General features: G+C 36.6%; 1 protein-coding gene across 1 annotated transcript in view; it reads right to left on the bottom strand.

Moving 5' to 3' along the window:
* Positions 1-13,691, bottom strand: part of LOC150107476 (uncharacterized) — a 574,892-nt gene that overhangs the window by 204,385 nt on the left and 356,816 nt on the right. Inside the window, exon 15 of the mRNA XM_090392109.1 lies at positions 6,288-7,634. Coding sequence (XP_090248235.1) covers positions 6,288-7,634 — 1,347 coding nt within the window. The remainder of the gene's footprint in view (positions 1-6,287; positions 7,635-13,691) is intronic.

Genomic DNA, 13,691 nt, shown 5'->3' with positions numbered 1-13,691 from the left:
AATTAGATTCTTAACGAAAATATATAACGAAAAAATTCTTTTGGGTTTACTTTGACTTGTTTGGCTAGTTCTCTCTCCTGGTCTGATTTGGCCTTCCTTACCATGCTAGTCACCCTTCTTGCTTGCACTTGGTACTGCTCGTGAGTATGCTGATCACTTTTTCTTTATATTTCCTCCACAATGTTTTCTTTTTTTGCAGCTCTTGCTTTATATCCCTACTCATCACTTAATTCCAACTTGGTTCATTCTCCTGACCTTGGGTATGCAGTCTGATACTGCTACTTTCAAGCAATCTCTGACCACTTGCCATAACCCTACTGACATTCTTTCCTTGTAGCTTCTCAAGCCATGGCACTGTTCCATGATGACTCCTGAGTCTCTCTCTCTCATAATCATCAGCCTCGTAGTTGAACATAAATCCCTTCTTGACAGTATTTGGCAACTTCCAAAAATAAGAATGCATGGTCACTCTCTTCCCAATTGGAGGCAGAGTGTCTACCTTGGTTATTGATATATCTTTTGATGCTACTATCAGATCTAACACCCTCAGACCCCCTTGTCCCTTCTCTAACATGTTGTTTCATGTAATTATCCCTTAGCAACTGTATAAATCCCACTTCCATCTTGCCATGCCCAATTTCCTCCCTCCAGTCGATGTCCCCATAGGATAAAACCTCCCATAATAATTGTTTGGCCTACACTCATCGTGCTGATTTACCGATACATTGCATCTACATCTTCCTGTGAACCCCCCCCCCCACCCCAGGTCCATAGCATCCAACGTATTTTATCCTATTTGCCTCTATCTCACACTAGACAGCCTCAAATGAATCATCTCCCTCAGACCTAATATCCTCTTGAACTTCTAATTTTGTTGGTTGTAATTCTGCAGCTATCATCAGCAATACACCACCTCCTGTCTTGTTCCTTCTATCCTCCCTGAAAATTCAATTCCCTTTACATTCTATCCCTGTAACTGTATCATTTTCAGTCAACCATGTCTCACTGATTCCTATAATTTTTGGCCAAGTAGAGCTTACCAAGTTATTCTTGTGTAATGTCATTACCAACCCATTTAAACTGGAGACCTGAGATATCCTGTTTTTGCATTGCATAATCATTATTGTATCCATGCTTATTTATCACAGCAGTGGCCAGACACATGCTTTATTTCATCCTCCCTAATATCTCTAGTTTTCCTGGTTTTGCACTACTACACTCTCTCAGTAAACAACACTTTCTCCAAATATCTAACTCCAAAACCATTTAAATGTAGTCCATTAGGCATATATATAAGTCCTTTTGTCCATCAAATTCACTCCAGATCAATAAACTGCATGCCATTTCTCATGCATAATCTCTCATTGATTCATTGGCAATCATGGCCCTCATGGGGTACATTGAAGGGAGCCTCCTCATAGATTGTGTTATATACAAAAGCGATCATCAGAAATCACAATCGGGCATATCCTGGGCAACGTTGAAACCCAACGTTGGCTAATCCTTCTACCGGAACAATCATGCGAACTATAAATCAGCCTTCTTCAAGGCTAGCTTTTAAGATGACTTCAATAAATATTGAAGAACTATCATCCAAAAAGGAAGTTATATTAGCAGATGTGTGATAAACGCAAATGTGATGTTTTAGTTATCCAGGAGACACATCGAGGGGTAAACAGCAGTAGATCAAAAATTCATGGCATGAAATTAGTAGCTGAGAGACCACACGAGCAATACGGTAGTGTTATATTTGCTAAACCAGACTTGGATATTAAATCTATACATATGACATCCCATAATAATATAGAGATATTAACCATCGAGATCAGGTCCTGCACAATCACATTGGTATATAAGCGCCACCTAATGAAGATTTCGTCTTCAAAGAATTCTGGTTAAAATAATACTCGGAGACTTTAATTGTTGGAGTTTAACATGGGGCTACAAAATGACTGACAGGAATGGTGCTAAGCTGGAAAATTGGGCTGAGAGAGAAGGACTGAAGCTGATCCACGATCCCAAGTTAAGACCATCATTCAATAGTGGAAGGTGCAGAAGAGGCTATAATCCAGATAACATCTTTATCAGTGAACAAGCAGCCATGCAAGCGACGAAGATAGTAGAAAAGCTGATACCAAGAACTCAGCACAGACCTGTTATGTGTGAAGTCAGAGCCATTATCAATCCAGAGATAGTACCTTTTAAGTGACGGTTTAATTTTAAAAAGCAAGATGGGACGGATTTGCGAAGGAACTCGATCAGACAGTAAACACTCTTGAAGTGGATCCAAGTAACTATGAAGAGTCTGTGAATACCATCAAAATAGTATCTCGGTGGCACATACCACGAGAGTGCAGAATTCAATATATCGCTGGGCTTAATGAAGACCAGACGGAACAACTAAAATAATATAAAAATCAGATATGACAGGGATCCTTTCGCTGTAGACACAACTGAGGCAGGCAATAAACTGATGGACAAACTACGGATGGTAGAAAGAAGAGATGGATGAAGCTACTGCAGGATTTGGATATAAAACAGAACAGCAGATGAGCATGGAAACTGGTGAAGAATTAAGCAATGATCCAACTAAAACTCCAGTTTACATAAAGAGAGGTCATGCCAAACCAGATCGCTTACCAGCTATTATTGAATGGCAGGACAGACAAGAAGATACTGAAACCAATCTTACGCGCATTAAAGAAGCTGAGACTAATTCATTAGCCTCTCTATTCTCCGAAGAAGAACTAAGAAAAGCTATATATCACCTGAAAGAGAATAGAGCTGCTGGCCCGGACAACATTCGGACAGAACAGATAAAGCATTTTGGTCCAGTAACCATCCAATGGCTGGTGAAATTGATAAATTTCACCAGCCATTGGATGGAGTGTCTAGTGCGTTTGTGTGTGTATTGGATGGTGTGTAGAATCTCTTCAGTTGCCCAAATTATGGAGGAAAGCTCAAGTGGTAGCTTTACTTAAATCAGGAAAAGAACCTACAGAGTCGAAGAATTTTCACCCTGTTTCTCTCCTCTGCCACTTGTATAAAGTTTTTGAATGAATGATTCTAGAAGGAATAGCAGCAAACATTGACGAGAAACTTATACCCGAGCAAGCCGGTTTCCGTCCCGGAAAGTCCTGCTGTGGCCAAATTCTCAATCTCATGCAGCACATCGAAGATGGTTACAAGAAGAAGCTTGTGACTGGAGCAGCTTTTATTGATCTTTCAGCAGCATATGACACTGTTAATCACAAGAAACTGTTGGTCAAGCTGTACCAAATAACAAAAGATTTTCACCTCACGAATATAGTTAAAACCATGCTCCAGAGTCAACGATTCTAAGTAACTTTGCAAGGAAAGAAGAGCAGATGGAGAAATCAGAAGAATGGTTTACCTCAAGGCAGCATATTGACCCCGATGCTCTACACTATTTATACTAACGATCAGCCAACCCATCCACGTGAGGAGGTTTATCTATGCCGATGACACAGCTATATGCAGCGAAGCAAGGAGTTTTGAAGAAGTTGAGAAGAGGTTGACAGAAGCCTTAGAAATAAAATACTCTCCAATTACTATGAGACCAATTGCCTGAAGCCTAACCCAAACAAGACTTAGGTATGCGCTTTCCATCTGCACAACAGGGAAGCAAAACGGCAGTTAAACATTGTCTGGAGAGGAAAATGCCTTGAACACTGCAGCAATCCCAAATATCTTGGAGTTAAGCTGGATCGTACCTTGTCGTATAAGGTACATTGCCAGGAACTAAAAGGAAAAATCTATGGAAGAAATAACATCATAAGAAAAATGACCAGCACGATGTGGGGAGCTCAATCAAAGGTACTTCACTCGATGGCTTTGGCATTGTGTTTTTCTGCAGAGGAGTATGCTGCCCCAGTGTGGGAGGCATCCACCCATGCGAAACACGTGGATGTAGCTTTAAATGATGCCATTAGAATCATAACCAGATGCCTAAGACTAACCCCAGTCAACAAGCTGTATCCCTTAGCAGGCATAGCGCCACCAGGCATAAGACGTCAAGTGGCCGGTGAGATGAAGAAAAAAAAGCAGATGACAGATGAAAGTCATCCAATGTACGGCCATATCATCATAGCTTCTCGACTCAAATTAAGGCATAGTTTTATGCAAAGAACTAAACCATTGATCCATAAACCTGAGGAGCGACGCCTTGTTCTATGGAGGGAATCGGTTCAACTTCAAGAAGCCCCCATAATTAAGAAAGAGTTAACCAAGGGATATCACCTACCCTATAGCACCTGGAGGACTCTGAACTGTCTTGGAGTGGGAGTGTCCAGATGCAGAAGTAACCTGATGAAATGGGGTTATGCAGATGATGACAGCTGTGACTGCGGAGACGTCCAAACTGACGAACATCGTTTATGTTTCCCAGATCTAATCGATGTGTGCTCCATGGATGATATTCTGATGGTCAATGACAAGGCGATACAAGCCGTTGTTTTTTGGATGGAGAGGATATGATTGGTGTTCTGGACTCGAAAAGTAAAGTAAAGTAAGTATGGCCCTTCTTCAATCCTTACTTCCTTGCTCTTTATTTTCATTTTCACAACTCTTTCATATCATGTCAGTTTGGTCAACTGGATTCAGAATTGTATCACCATAAATAACTCTGATGCCCGATAAGTATCAAAGTTGTGTATGGTGGGGCAGTTTCAAGGAGGCAGAGGGTTACAAGTAGGGTCCCACAGGGCTCAGTACTGAGACCTATATTGTTTAATCTTTATATCAATGACGTTGTCAATAGATTGCAGGAGAATGTTCAGTTGGTTGCAGATGATGTGAAGCTGAGAAGGGTTATTAATAATAGTGCTGATGTGGTAGCCCTGCAAGAGGATTTGAATAAACTAGACAGATGGGCAAATGAATTGGGGGTATCGGTTTAATGCAGCAAAATATAAGGTCTTGAGGTTTGGGACACATCGATAGGACACTTCTTACTCTATTGGGGGAGTTGTACTGGAGGAAGTAGGGGAGACAAGAGATCTGGGGGTTGATGATTGATAGAAACCTGAAATTCAGGGGGACATATTGCAAAGGTGGTGAAGGTAACAGAGAGGAATGCTGCAATACTAAGATGGAAGCTGACCTGCAGAGATAAAAGAGTTATCATTCTGTTGTATAAGACCCTGATCAGACCACACTTTATATCAATGATGAGTAGCATTATAATACTACTAATATAATAAAAGCAAAAAATTCTGTATTTAATCTAGCATCCCTATTTATATTGTATGTTTGGCAACACTGTTTTCAGAATATTGTATGTCTGACAATACTGTTCTCAAATTTGGTCCCCAGGATTTGAACGGGGATAAATTAACTGTTGAAAGGGTACAGAGGCAGATAACAAAGATGGTTTCAGGACTGTACAATGTTAGTTATGAGGATCGGCTGAGGGAATGTGGATGAATAGCTTGGTAGATAGAAGAAGGAGAGGTGATATCATTGAGACTTTTAAACTGTTGAGAGGTGGTTACTGGGTTGACACTGGGGAGTTCTTTCGCTTGGTTGAACAGCAGGAAGGCGTGATGACAAGGGGCCATCCCCTGGAAGTTATGAAAGGAAGCTGTGAGCTAGAGAGTGAGGAGTGGTTTCTTTGCATAGAGGTGGTTGAATGGATGACAAGGGGCCATCCCCTGGAAGTTATGAAAGGAAGCTGTGAGCTAGAGAGTGAGGAGTGGTTTCTTTGCATAGAGGTGGTTGAATGGATGGCATAGCATACCTGCTCTTCACCTAACTAAGCTGTGGGTATGAAACCAATCACAGGTATTCAATTAAGACTTAAAGATGTTAACAGCATATTTAAGTGTTAAATGAATTTCATAAACTGATTTGATTTCAGGTGAGCTTCATCACCAACTGATGATGAATTTCACCAGCATGCATACTAGATGACTAAAGTGTCTTGAAATATTTCCATTCTTGGTCTCTAGATAAGGGTTTGCAAATTGTCTAATCCTTAGCCTACCTACAGTATAATTTCACATTTGATGAGTGGACTCATATTAAAAAAAAAAAAGAAATCTTCCTTTATGACTTAGAACAATTTTTTTTTCTCCAAAATTCTAGTAAACTCTATAGAATATTAAAAAAAAAAAAAAAGCTAACAGTGCAATAACATGATGGGCAATTATCAATTATGTTATAGCTGAGATACTTGGTTATAAAACAAATTAAACTTTGCTTATAGAATACTGAAGAAAAAAAAAAGTGCTAATAAAGTTTATGAAATCATTAATAAAATAACACACCTGCTACATTTCTCTCATCTTCTTCTTCTGTTTTGCTTCCAAAAAAGCCTGCTGAAGGCAGCATAGACGTGATGGGTAAATGCTGAGTTTTGCTATATCCCGAAGAATCATATGATTCACTGTTGTTCTCAAAATGTTCACTTACTCGGTCATTTTTAATGTAGTTTGAATTATTACAATTATCATCATCATAACTTTCTAAAACATGTTTTTCAGATAAAAACATATCAAAATTTTTAATACTGTTAATGTTTTCCTTCTCAGGTGATAGACTATGACACTTGGTCATATTATTTTTATCAAGAAATTTCTCTTCTGTAACACTACAAATAGGTTCTGAATTTTCACTATTTTCTTCACGAGCTGGTTTTGGATTATCTTCATCCGATGTATTATATTTTAGTACTTCTTTCAGACATGACAAATCAGAAGTATTTATTGTGCACTCATCAGATTTCATTTCATGAACTACTTCATGGTCTTTCATCTCTTCATCTTTTTCTAAATATTTTTCTTCTTTATCTTCATTTTGTTTTCCTTTAACCTCTTCTTCCTCCTCATCTATTTTTTCACTATCCTCCTCCTCCTCCTCATCACAACCACTATCATCATCATCATCATCACTAGAATATTCTTGGTTAGATTCAGAAACAGTAGTAATTCCTAATTTAGCTTTACACGACTGAATTGTTTCATCTAATCTTTGTGTAAAACAATCTTTTTTATTTGAAAATGCATGGCATAATGTTTCAACTTGTACAGTTTTTACAGGTTCAAAGACAAAATCTTTATTTAAATTTAAAATTAGATTCTTTTTTTGGCTTGATGTTTCTTTAGAAGTAGGATTTTCATCATTACTGATAAGAGTAATATTTTTGTCATCTTCTTTTTCGAGTAATATATCATTAAATCCATTTAAGTTACTTTTATTTTCACTTTCTTCACTTTCTCCATCTGATTTATTTTCTATTGTTTCCATTATTCTTTCTAAAGTAGACTGAAGTTTTTCTTTGTTTTCTCGGTGTTTAAATGGCAATGTTTTCAAATCAATTGTTGTACTTTTTAGCTCAAGCTGTTTAGGCATATCTATACTGAGAGAATTGCTTACTTCAAAAATGCCACTTGGTGGAACTTTCTTTTCATTATCTGCATTCATATTTTGTATATCACTGCTATCATTACTGTTATCAGAAAGTTGAGAAATAAAGGAAGAACTGCTACTTGTGTTAGTAAATAACAGTTTGTTCTGTTCTTCTCTAGAAAAAGATTTGGCATTTGGTATACTAAATTCTGAATAACGATTCATGTTTACTTTTTCCCTCACTGTAAATAAATTATTCCTGGGAGCTGAAAAAAAAATTAATTATATAAATAAATTATGTATGTATGTGTGTATATATATATATATATATATATGATCTAAATATACATGACATAAAAACAAATATCAAAACTAATATTACTATGATTCTTATGTAATATATTATATGATAAAAATCATAATTAGTCTTTACATTACTAATTATGGTTTTTTTTTTGTATAATGCATAAATTATCTACCAATTTTTCCAATGAAACATATACTTCCAAAGTAGTAACTAGTTTGTACACTATCTTTTAAAACATAGCGCATAACTCTGAAGCACAGGTATACAAACATATACTTCAGCTTATTTACCTGTATTTTCCCTTAAAATAGTTTGCATTTCTTTGAATAAGAAACACCTTCCTGCTCTCCTCCAGCTCTAGAAGATGTAAAAATAAAAATAATATTGCAGTGGATGCAGGGTAAGCCTCATTTAAAAAAAGAAAACTGCTTAAAAATCAAAGGTTGCTGGCAATCAAAGAATTAAATGGAAGAGAAAAATCCTCAGAATGGCTGAGAATTATATTACCAGAAAAATGTTTAATCTTCAGAGAGATTTCACAAAATATAATCTTCAAAAATTAAACAACTAACTCTGTGACTCCTTGCTCTATCTTGAAGTAAACTGGAGAAAACTATGTGAATGTGTGAGAGGAAGGGAGAGAGAGTAAGTTACACTATGTTTGGCTAACTGCTATGATGCGAAGACATCATAGCAATGTAACAAGTCACACGAACTGTTAAAAAAAAAAATAAGTGTCTTTTTAGAAAGTACTTACAGTAGAAAGGAAAGATATTATTATATTTATTTTGTGAAAATACTGGTTTTTAATTTTATGCTATTTGAATCGATGTTATTTGTATAACTGTGTGGTATCTAGTAAGATATTATGATCTCAGTATTGTCTCCACATGTAGCGATTATATTCAAAATGGTGGCTGCCAGTTTTTGTACTTGCCATAGCCCTCTCCCATTTAAAGACTACATTATTCATAATCTAGTACAGTGGTTCTTAACCTGGGCAGCAGTGCTCCCCCCCCCCCCCAAGGGGTGCTGTGAAAGCTGAGGGGAGCAGTAAGCATTAGGGGATGCTGAGGGTGGTGGTAAGCATTATAATAGTACTAATATAATAAAAGCAAAAAATTCTGTGTTTAATCTAGCATCCCTATTTATATTGTATGTTGGGCAACACTGTTTTCAGAATATTGTATGTCTGACAATACTGTTCAAATTTATTCACTTATGTTTTAGAATTTTTACATTGAAAGTTAAGTAATTGGACTACTTTTTGGTTCTGAATGTTCTACATTGAAAATGATTAATTTGGGCTATTTTTAGCAGAATCCACTACATTTATAAGCTTTATCTGCTACTTTTCCTAATACCTATCTGACAACTCTGGTTTGCAGTTTGCATATAGCCTGTAGTATTGTGTGGCACACTTTGTTGATATTGTGTAGCACTGTAGCCCATTAAAATGAGTGAAAAAAGAAAGTGTCGTCAATATTCAAGTGAATATTTAAAATATGCAGTTATTCCGTCTATAAATAATGAGCAGTTACCAATGTGTTTAATATGTGAAAAAACTTTCTAAAACGAAGGAATAAAGCATTCAAGAATAAAGTGTCCAAAAAAAGCAAAAAAAAAAGGATGTGGAGTACTTTTGCAATTTAAAGACTAAATTTAAAAATCGACCTGGACTTATAGGATTGCTTGCACAACAAAGTAACCAACAAGAGAATGGACTTGTGTCTTACAAGTCAATTCCTCTCAGCAATAGTTCAGTATCAACAAGAATTGATGAAATGCAAAGGACATTGAAAAAAAACTTTGTGACGATTTAAAAACCATAGAATTTTTTTTGCAACTCAATGAGACAACTTTATGAAGTTTTGTTAATGGCCTGCATGCATTATATAAATACCAATGAAGAAATTATTGAAGAGTTTCTATTTGCTGAATATCTGAAAATTGGCACAGAAGGTTCTACAATTTTGAAGGTTTGAAGGTTAAAGATTTTTTTATTGTTAAAAACATTCCTCTCACAAATATTATTGCGTGTGCAATTGATGGAGCACCAGCTATGATTGGTTGTCACTGTGGATTTATAGCACATTTTAAATAAGCAATTTCAAATAATTTTATCTTTACAATTCACTGCAGTCTTCATAGACAGCACTTAGCTGCAAAACATCTTAGCGGTAGACTACATAAGACTGGATGATGTTATTAAAGCAATGAATAAAATAAAAATCCAGTCATCGAATACCCTTATTTTATTTTATTGAGTCATCAACCTAGTGCAAAATTGAGCAGGGGGGGGGGGGACACCAGGCCATACGAATGGTTAAAAGGGAGCACCAGTCAAAAAAAGGTTAAGAACCACTGATCTAGGTAGATGATTTTGTTGCTTGCTACGCATGCAGTATGTATGCATCCTATTGTTTAAGAATGTGGCTGGTGTGGGATGGGAATGTGTATGTGCACATGAAATGCAGGCAGTGGGAGGCTTGGGTAGTTTAGAGGATGGAAATGGCTTGTCTGATAGTCATGATTGTGTGGGGGGGGGTGAGAGAGAATGACAACTGAAAGCAGAATGTGTGGAGAGAAGAAATAGAGCTACCAAGAAAGCAGGCAGAAGGAATGAAGACTGAGATGAGGAGGGTGAATGAAGATCTAGGAGGATAGAGAGGTTGGCTAGTGTGAGAGGAACAAGAGTAGATGCAAGAGAACAGCATCAGAGAGCAAGAGAGAGAGAGATGGGGGGGGGGAGGCAAGAGAACAGGAGAGACAGTGGAAGAGAGGAAAACTGCAAAAAGATGAAAGATAGAGAGAGAGAGAGAGAGTAGGGAATCAAGGAACAGAGAGGTGAGAGGGAGGAGGGAGAGTGGGAAAGAGACATTGGAAGCCATAAGAGTCAGAGATGCCAGTAAGAGAAGGATGAATGAATCTATTCAGAGTGTCATGTATAGAGATTCGATGATTTGGGGTTATGCAGAGGAGTACTTGCCTGGTGGAACAATAAAGAGTGTGGCAATGGCAGTGAAAGGGGGGGGTGGAAGGAGATGATAGAGCAGAAATGTGTCTGAGAAAGATAGTGCTGTGGGGACACCTGTAATCCCCAGGTGGCAGATGGGGGTGGTCATAGTTTACTCTGAAGGGTAGGAGAGAAATAAAATACCTTCCGCAGACAACAGGATAGCACTTTTCTCATAGGCCAGTCTGGGGACCTCGAAGGCAGCAACCCCACCACCAGACTTGGGTGCTGAAGACTAATCTCCTACACACCTTCAAACTTCACATATTAAAAGAAACAACAAAGAGATAGCTGAACTGCCTAAATGGTTAACGACAAAGCGAGGAAAAAGGTATGTGAGATATGGAACATTAAAAGTTTACATGGTAAAGAAAACGAATTAATAGATGAATTTAAAAAATCAATATTGGATCTATCTCCTGGCAGTTAAAGAAAGAAACAAAAAAAAAGGGGCCAAGGTTGCAAGAAATCGAAGGATAGATATATACTTTTCTATTCAGGGATAAACCCAAGAGAATGGGGAAAACAAGGGGTAGCATGTATAATTAAACCAGATCACAGAGAATATGCAACTAATAAATGAAATGGCAAGTAATAAATGAAAGGTTGTTGACAATCACTATAGATTTTAAATCAGGTAACCAACTATTTACTGTAATTGTTGCATATGGGCCAAATGATAATGCTAAGAAAGAAATTAAAGATGAATTCTTCGAACTCTTACAAAAAAAACAATTGAAGAAGTTCAAGGGTATATTATACTGCTAGGAGACCTTAATGGTCAGGTAGATAATCAAGTAGATGAAGAAACCAAACAACCACAAAAGTGTTGGGATCACAAAGAGAAACAATCCAGAATAATAATGAAGAAAGAATAATTAATTATTGGCTTATGAATAATTTAGTAATAGCAAATACTATGTTCAAGCATAAAGAAACCCATAAGCTTGGCAGGGAAGAGCCCAGCAGAGATGAAAAATCTATAATTGATTTGAAATCTATAATTACTTCCTACTGGAAGTATACAAAAAACGCAAGAGTCTATAGAGGTCTTGAAATAGGCAGTGACTGCTACCTATTAGCATTGGAAACGATCCATACAATAAAAACTGAAAAATGTAGAAAAAGTAGCAAGGAAATAAATGCTAAGATAAAGAACCACAAGCTAAAGAAAGAAGAAACAACAAATTACTATAAAACCAAAATAGAAGAGAAGATCAAAGAAGTAGAAAAAGAAATTTACGAAGACCAAGACGTAGAAAGCCTATGGTGCAAAACACTTCTTCTCGAAACAAGTAAAGAAAAGAAAGTAAAGTCAATAAACAATAAACAGAAGAAACATAAAACACCTTGGTGGACTGAAGAACTAAAAGAAGAAATTAAAAAAAAAAAAGCAATTGTGGAAGAGATATATAGCATCAAAGTTGCAGGCCGACAGAGAGCTATAGAACAATCAAAGAAATAAAGTTAAAACCCTAGTGGAAGAAGAAAAAAGAAAGTGTTGGGAAGACATCAGACATACTTTAGAACAAAATTTTAAACAAAACCAAAATCTCTTTTATGATGCTTTAAGAATGAGGTCAGAGAAAGAATACCCAATAAAGTTTATCAAAAATAAGAACGGAAAGTTACAAATCCTGAAGACATTATGGAAAGGTGGAAACAGTACTACCAGGAATTATTGGAAGATGCAGGATACAAAAAAAATAGAAATTTAAGAGCAAGACATGCAAGCAGAACAGAAGAAGATCAAAGTGAGGAAATTCAGGAAAATGAATTGCTAGCAGCAATAAATAAAATGAAATTGGGCAAATCAGCAAGCCACGACCAAATAACACCAAATACCAAATATTTTACCATTTCTGGTAAAACATTTTTACCAGAAATGGTAAAGAATTTAGGAAAGAAAGCTGTAAATGTTTATTACATCTATTCAAAGTCATATGGAAAAAGAAAATTCCCAAAGACTGGGAAGTAGCAATAATAATCCCTATATTTAGACATACTGTCAGAGAGCTCCTGAAAGATTTGTGATTTTTGTTGATTTATTAAATATTTTGTTAGATTTAATTGTGTAATTTTAGTATATTATTGTAGTTTTATTAGTGTAGTTAGTGTACTAAAGTGTTTTATAACATAATCTATGTTGGGAAGTCGCCGCTAGAGGGATTCGTAGTGTGTAGTGTTTGTGAAAGCGCCTGATAAGATAAGCGTTATTTTCAGTTATCGTTGATAAATTTACTTTAATATTGCGTAGTTTTGTTTGCCTTGCGTATCTTAGTGCATCTGTTTGTGTGTTTTTGGTGTTTATAATTCATAATTTGATAAAATACGTTACTAGTAAGTATGGCTCCAGTATGAAGGAAAATGGCGGCCAGTAATGATGGTTTGCCATCTTCTTTCAAGAACAGTAATGTAAAGGAGATAATTCAGTGTACTATCTGTGAAATGTGCGCTTTGCGGAGTGCGGTCGGAGTGTGGTTAGATGATAATAAAGGAGTGAATGTGTGTAGAAAATGTAGGGAGAATGAGGAATTGAAGTGTATTTCGGATCGCGAGTGTGATATTTTTGTCAAACTTCAGAATGAAGAAAATAGGGATATGACAAGAAACGGCGAGGTTGTACCAAAGAATTGTGAGAGTGTGAATGTACAAAGTGTGAATGATAGTATTAATGGTTTTACAGAGAATAAAAAAGATGAGATAGATGCAACGAGTGAGATCGCATTGTTGAATGGTGCAATACAAAGGGCAAAACAGCAGCTAGAGCGTATGAGCAAAAGTCAACTGAATGAACCAGCCAATAATAAAAAGTATGACAGGAAAAATAGGTGTATGAGTGTGAACATGAACAAAATGAAGGATAGAGTGCTGTATGGAGACTCGTTAGTACGAGGTGTGTTAGTAGAGGATTTGACAAAATCGTACCAACCTGGTGCGACCATAAAGGATGTAACTGAGTCTATTAGAGAGCAAAAGGAAAGGGAGAAAGAAATTATT

This window comes from Typopeltis vanoorti, chromosome 4 (assembly GCF_054136105.1).
Source record: "Typopeltis vanoorti isolate ZY-2024b chromosome 4, IOZ_Tvanoo_1.0, whole genome shotgun sequence".
NCBI classification, from domain to species: domain Eukaryota; kingdom Metazoa; phylum Arthropoda; class Arachnida; order Uropygi; family Thelyphonidae; genus Typopeltis; species Typopeltis vanoorti.
The sequence above is the reverse complement of the archived record's forward strand: the minus strand, read 5'-3'. Positions and strand labels throughout refer to the sequence as shown.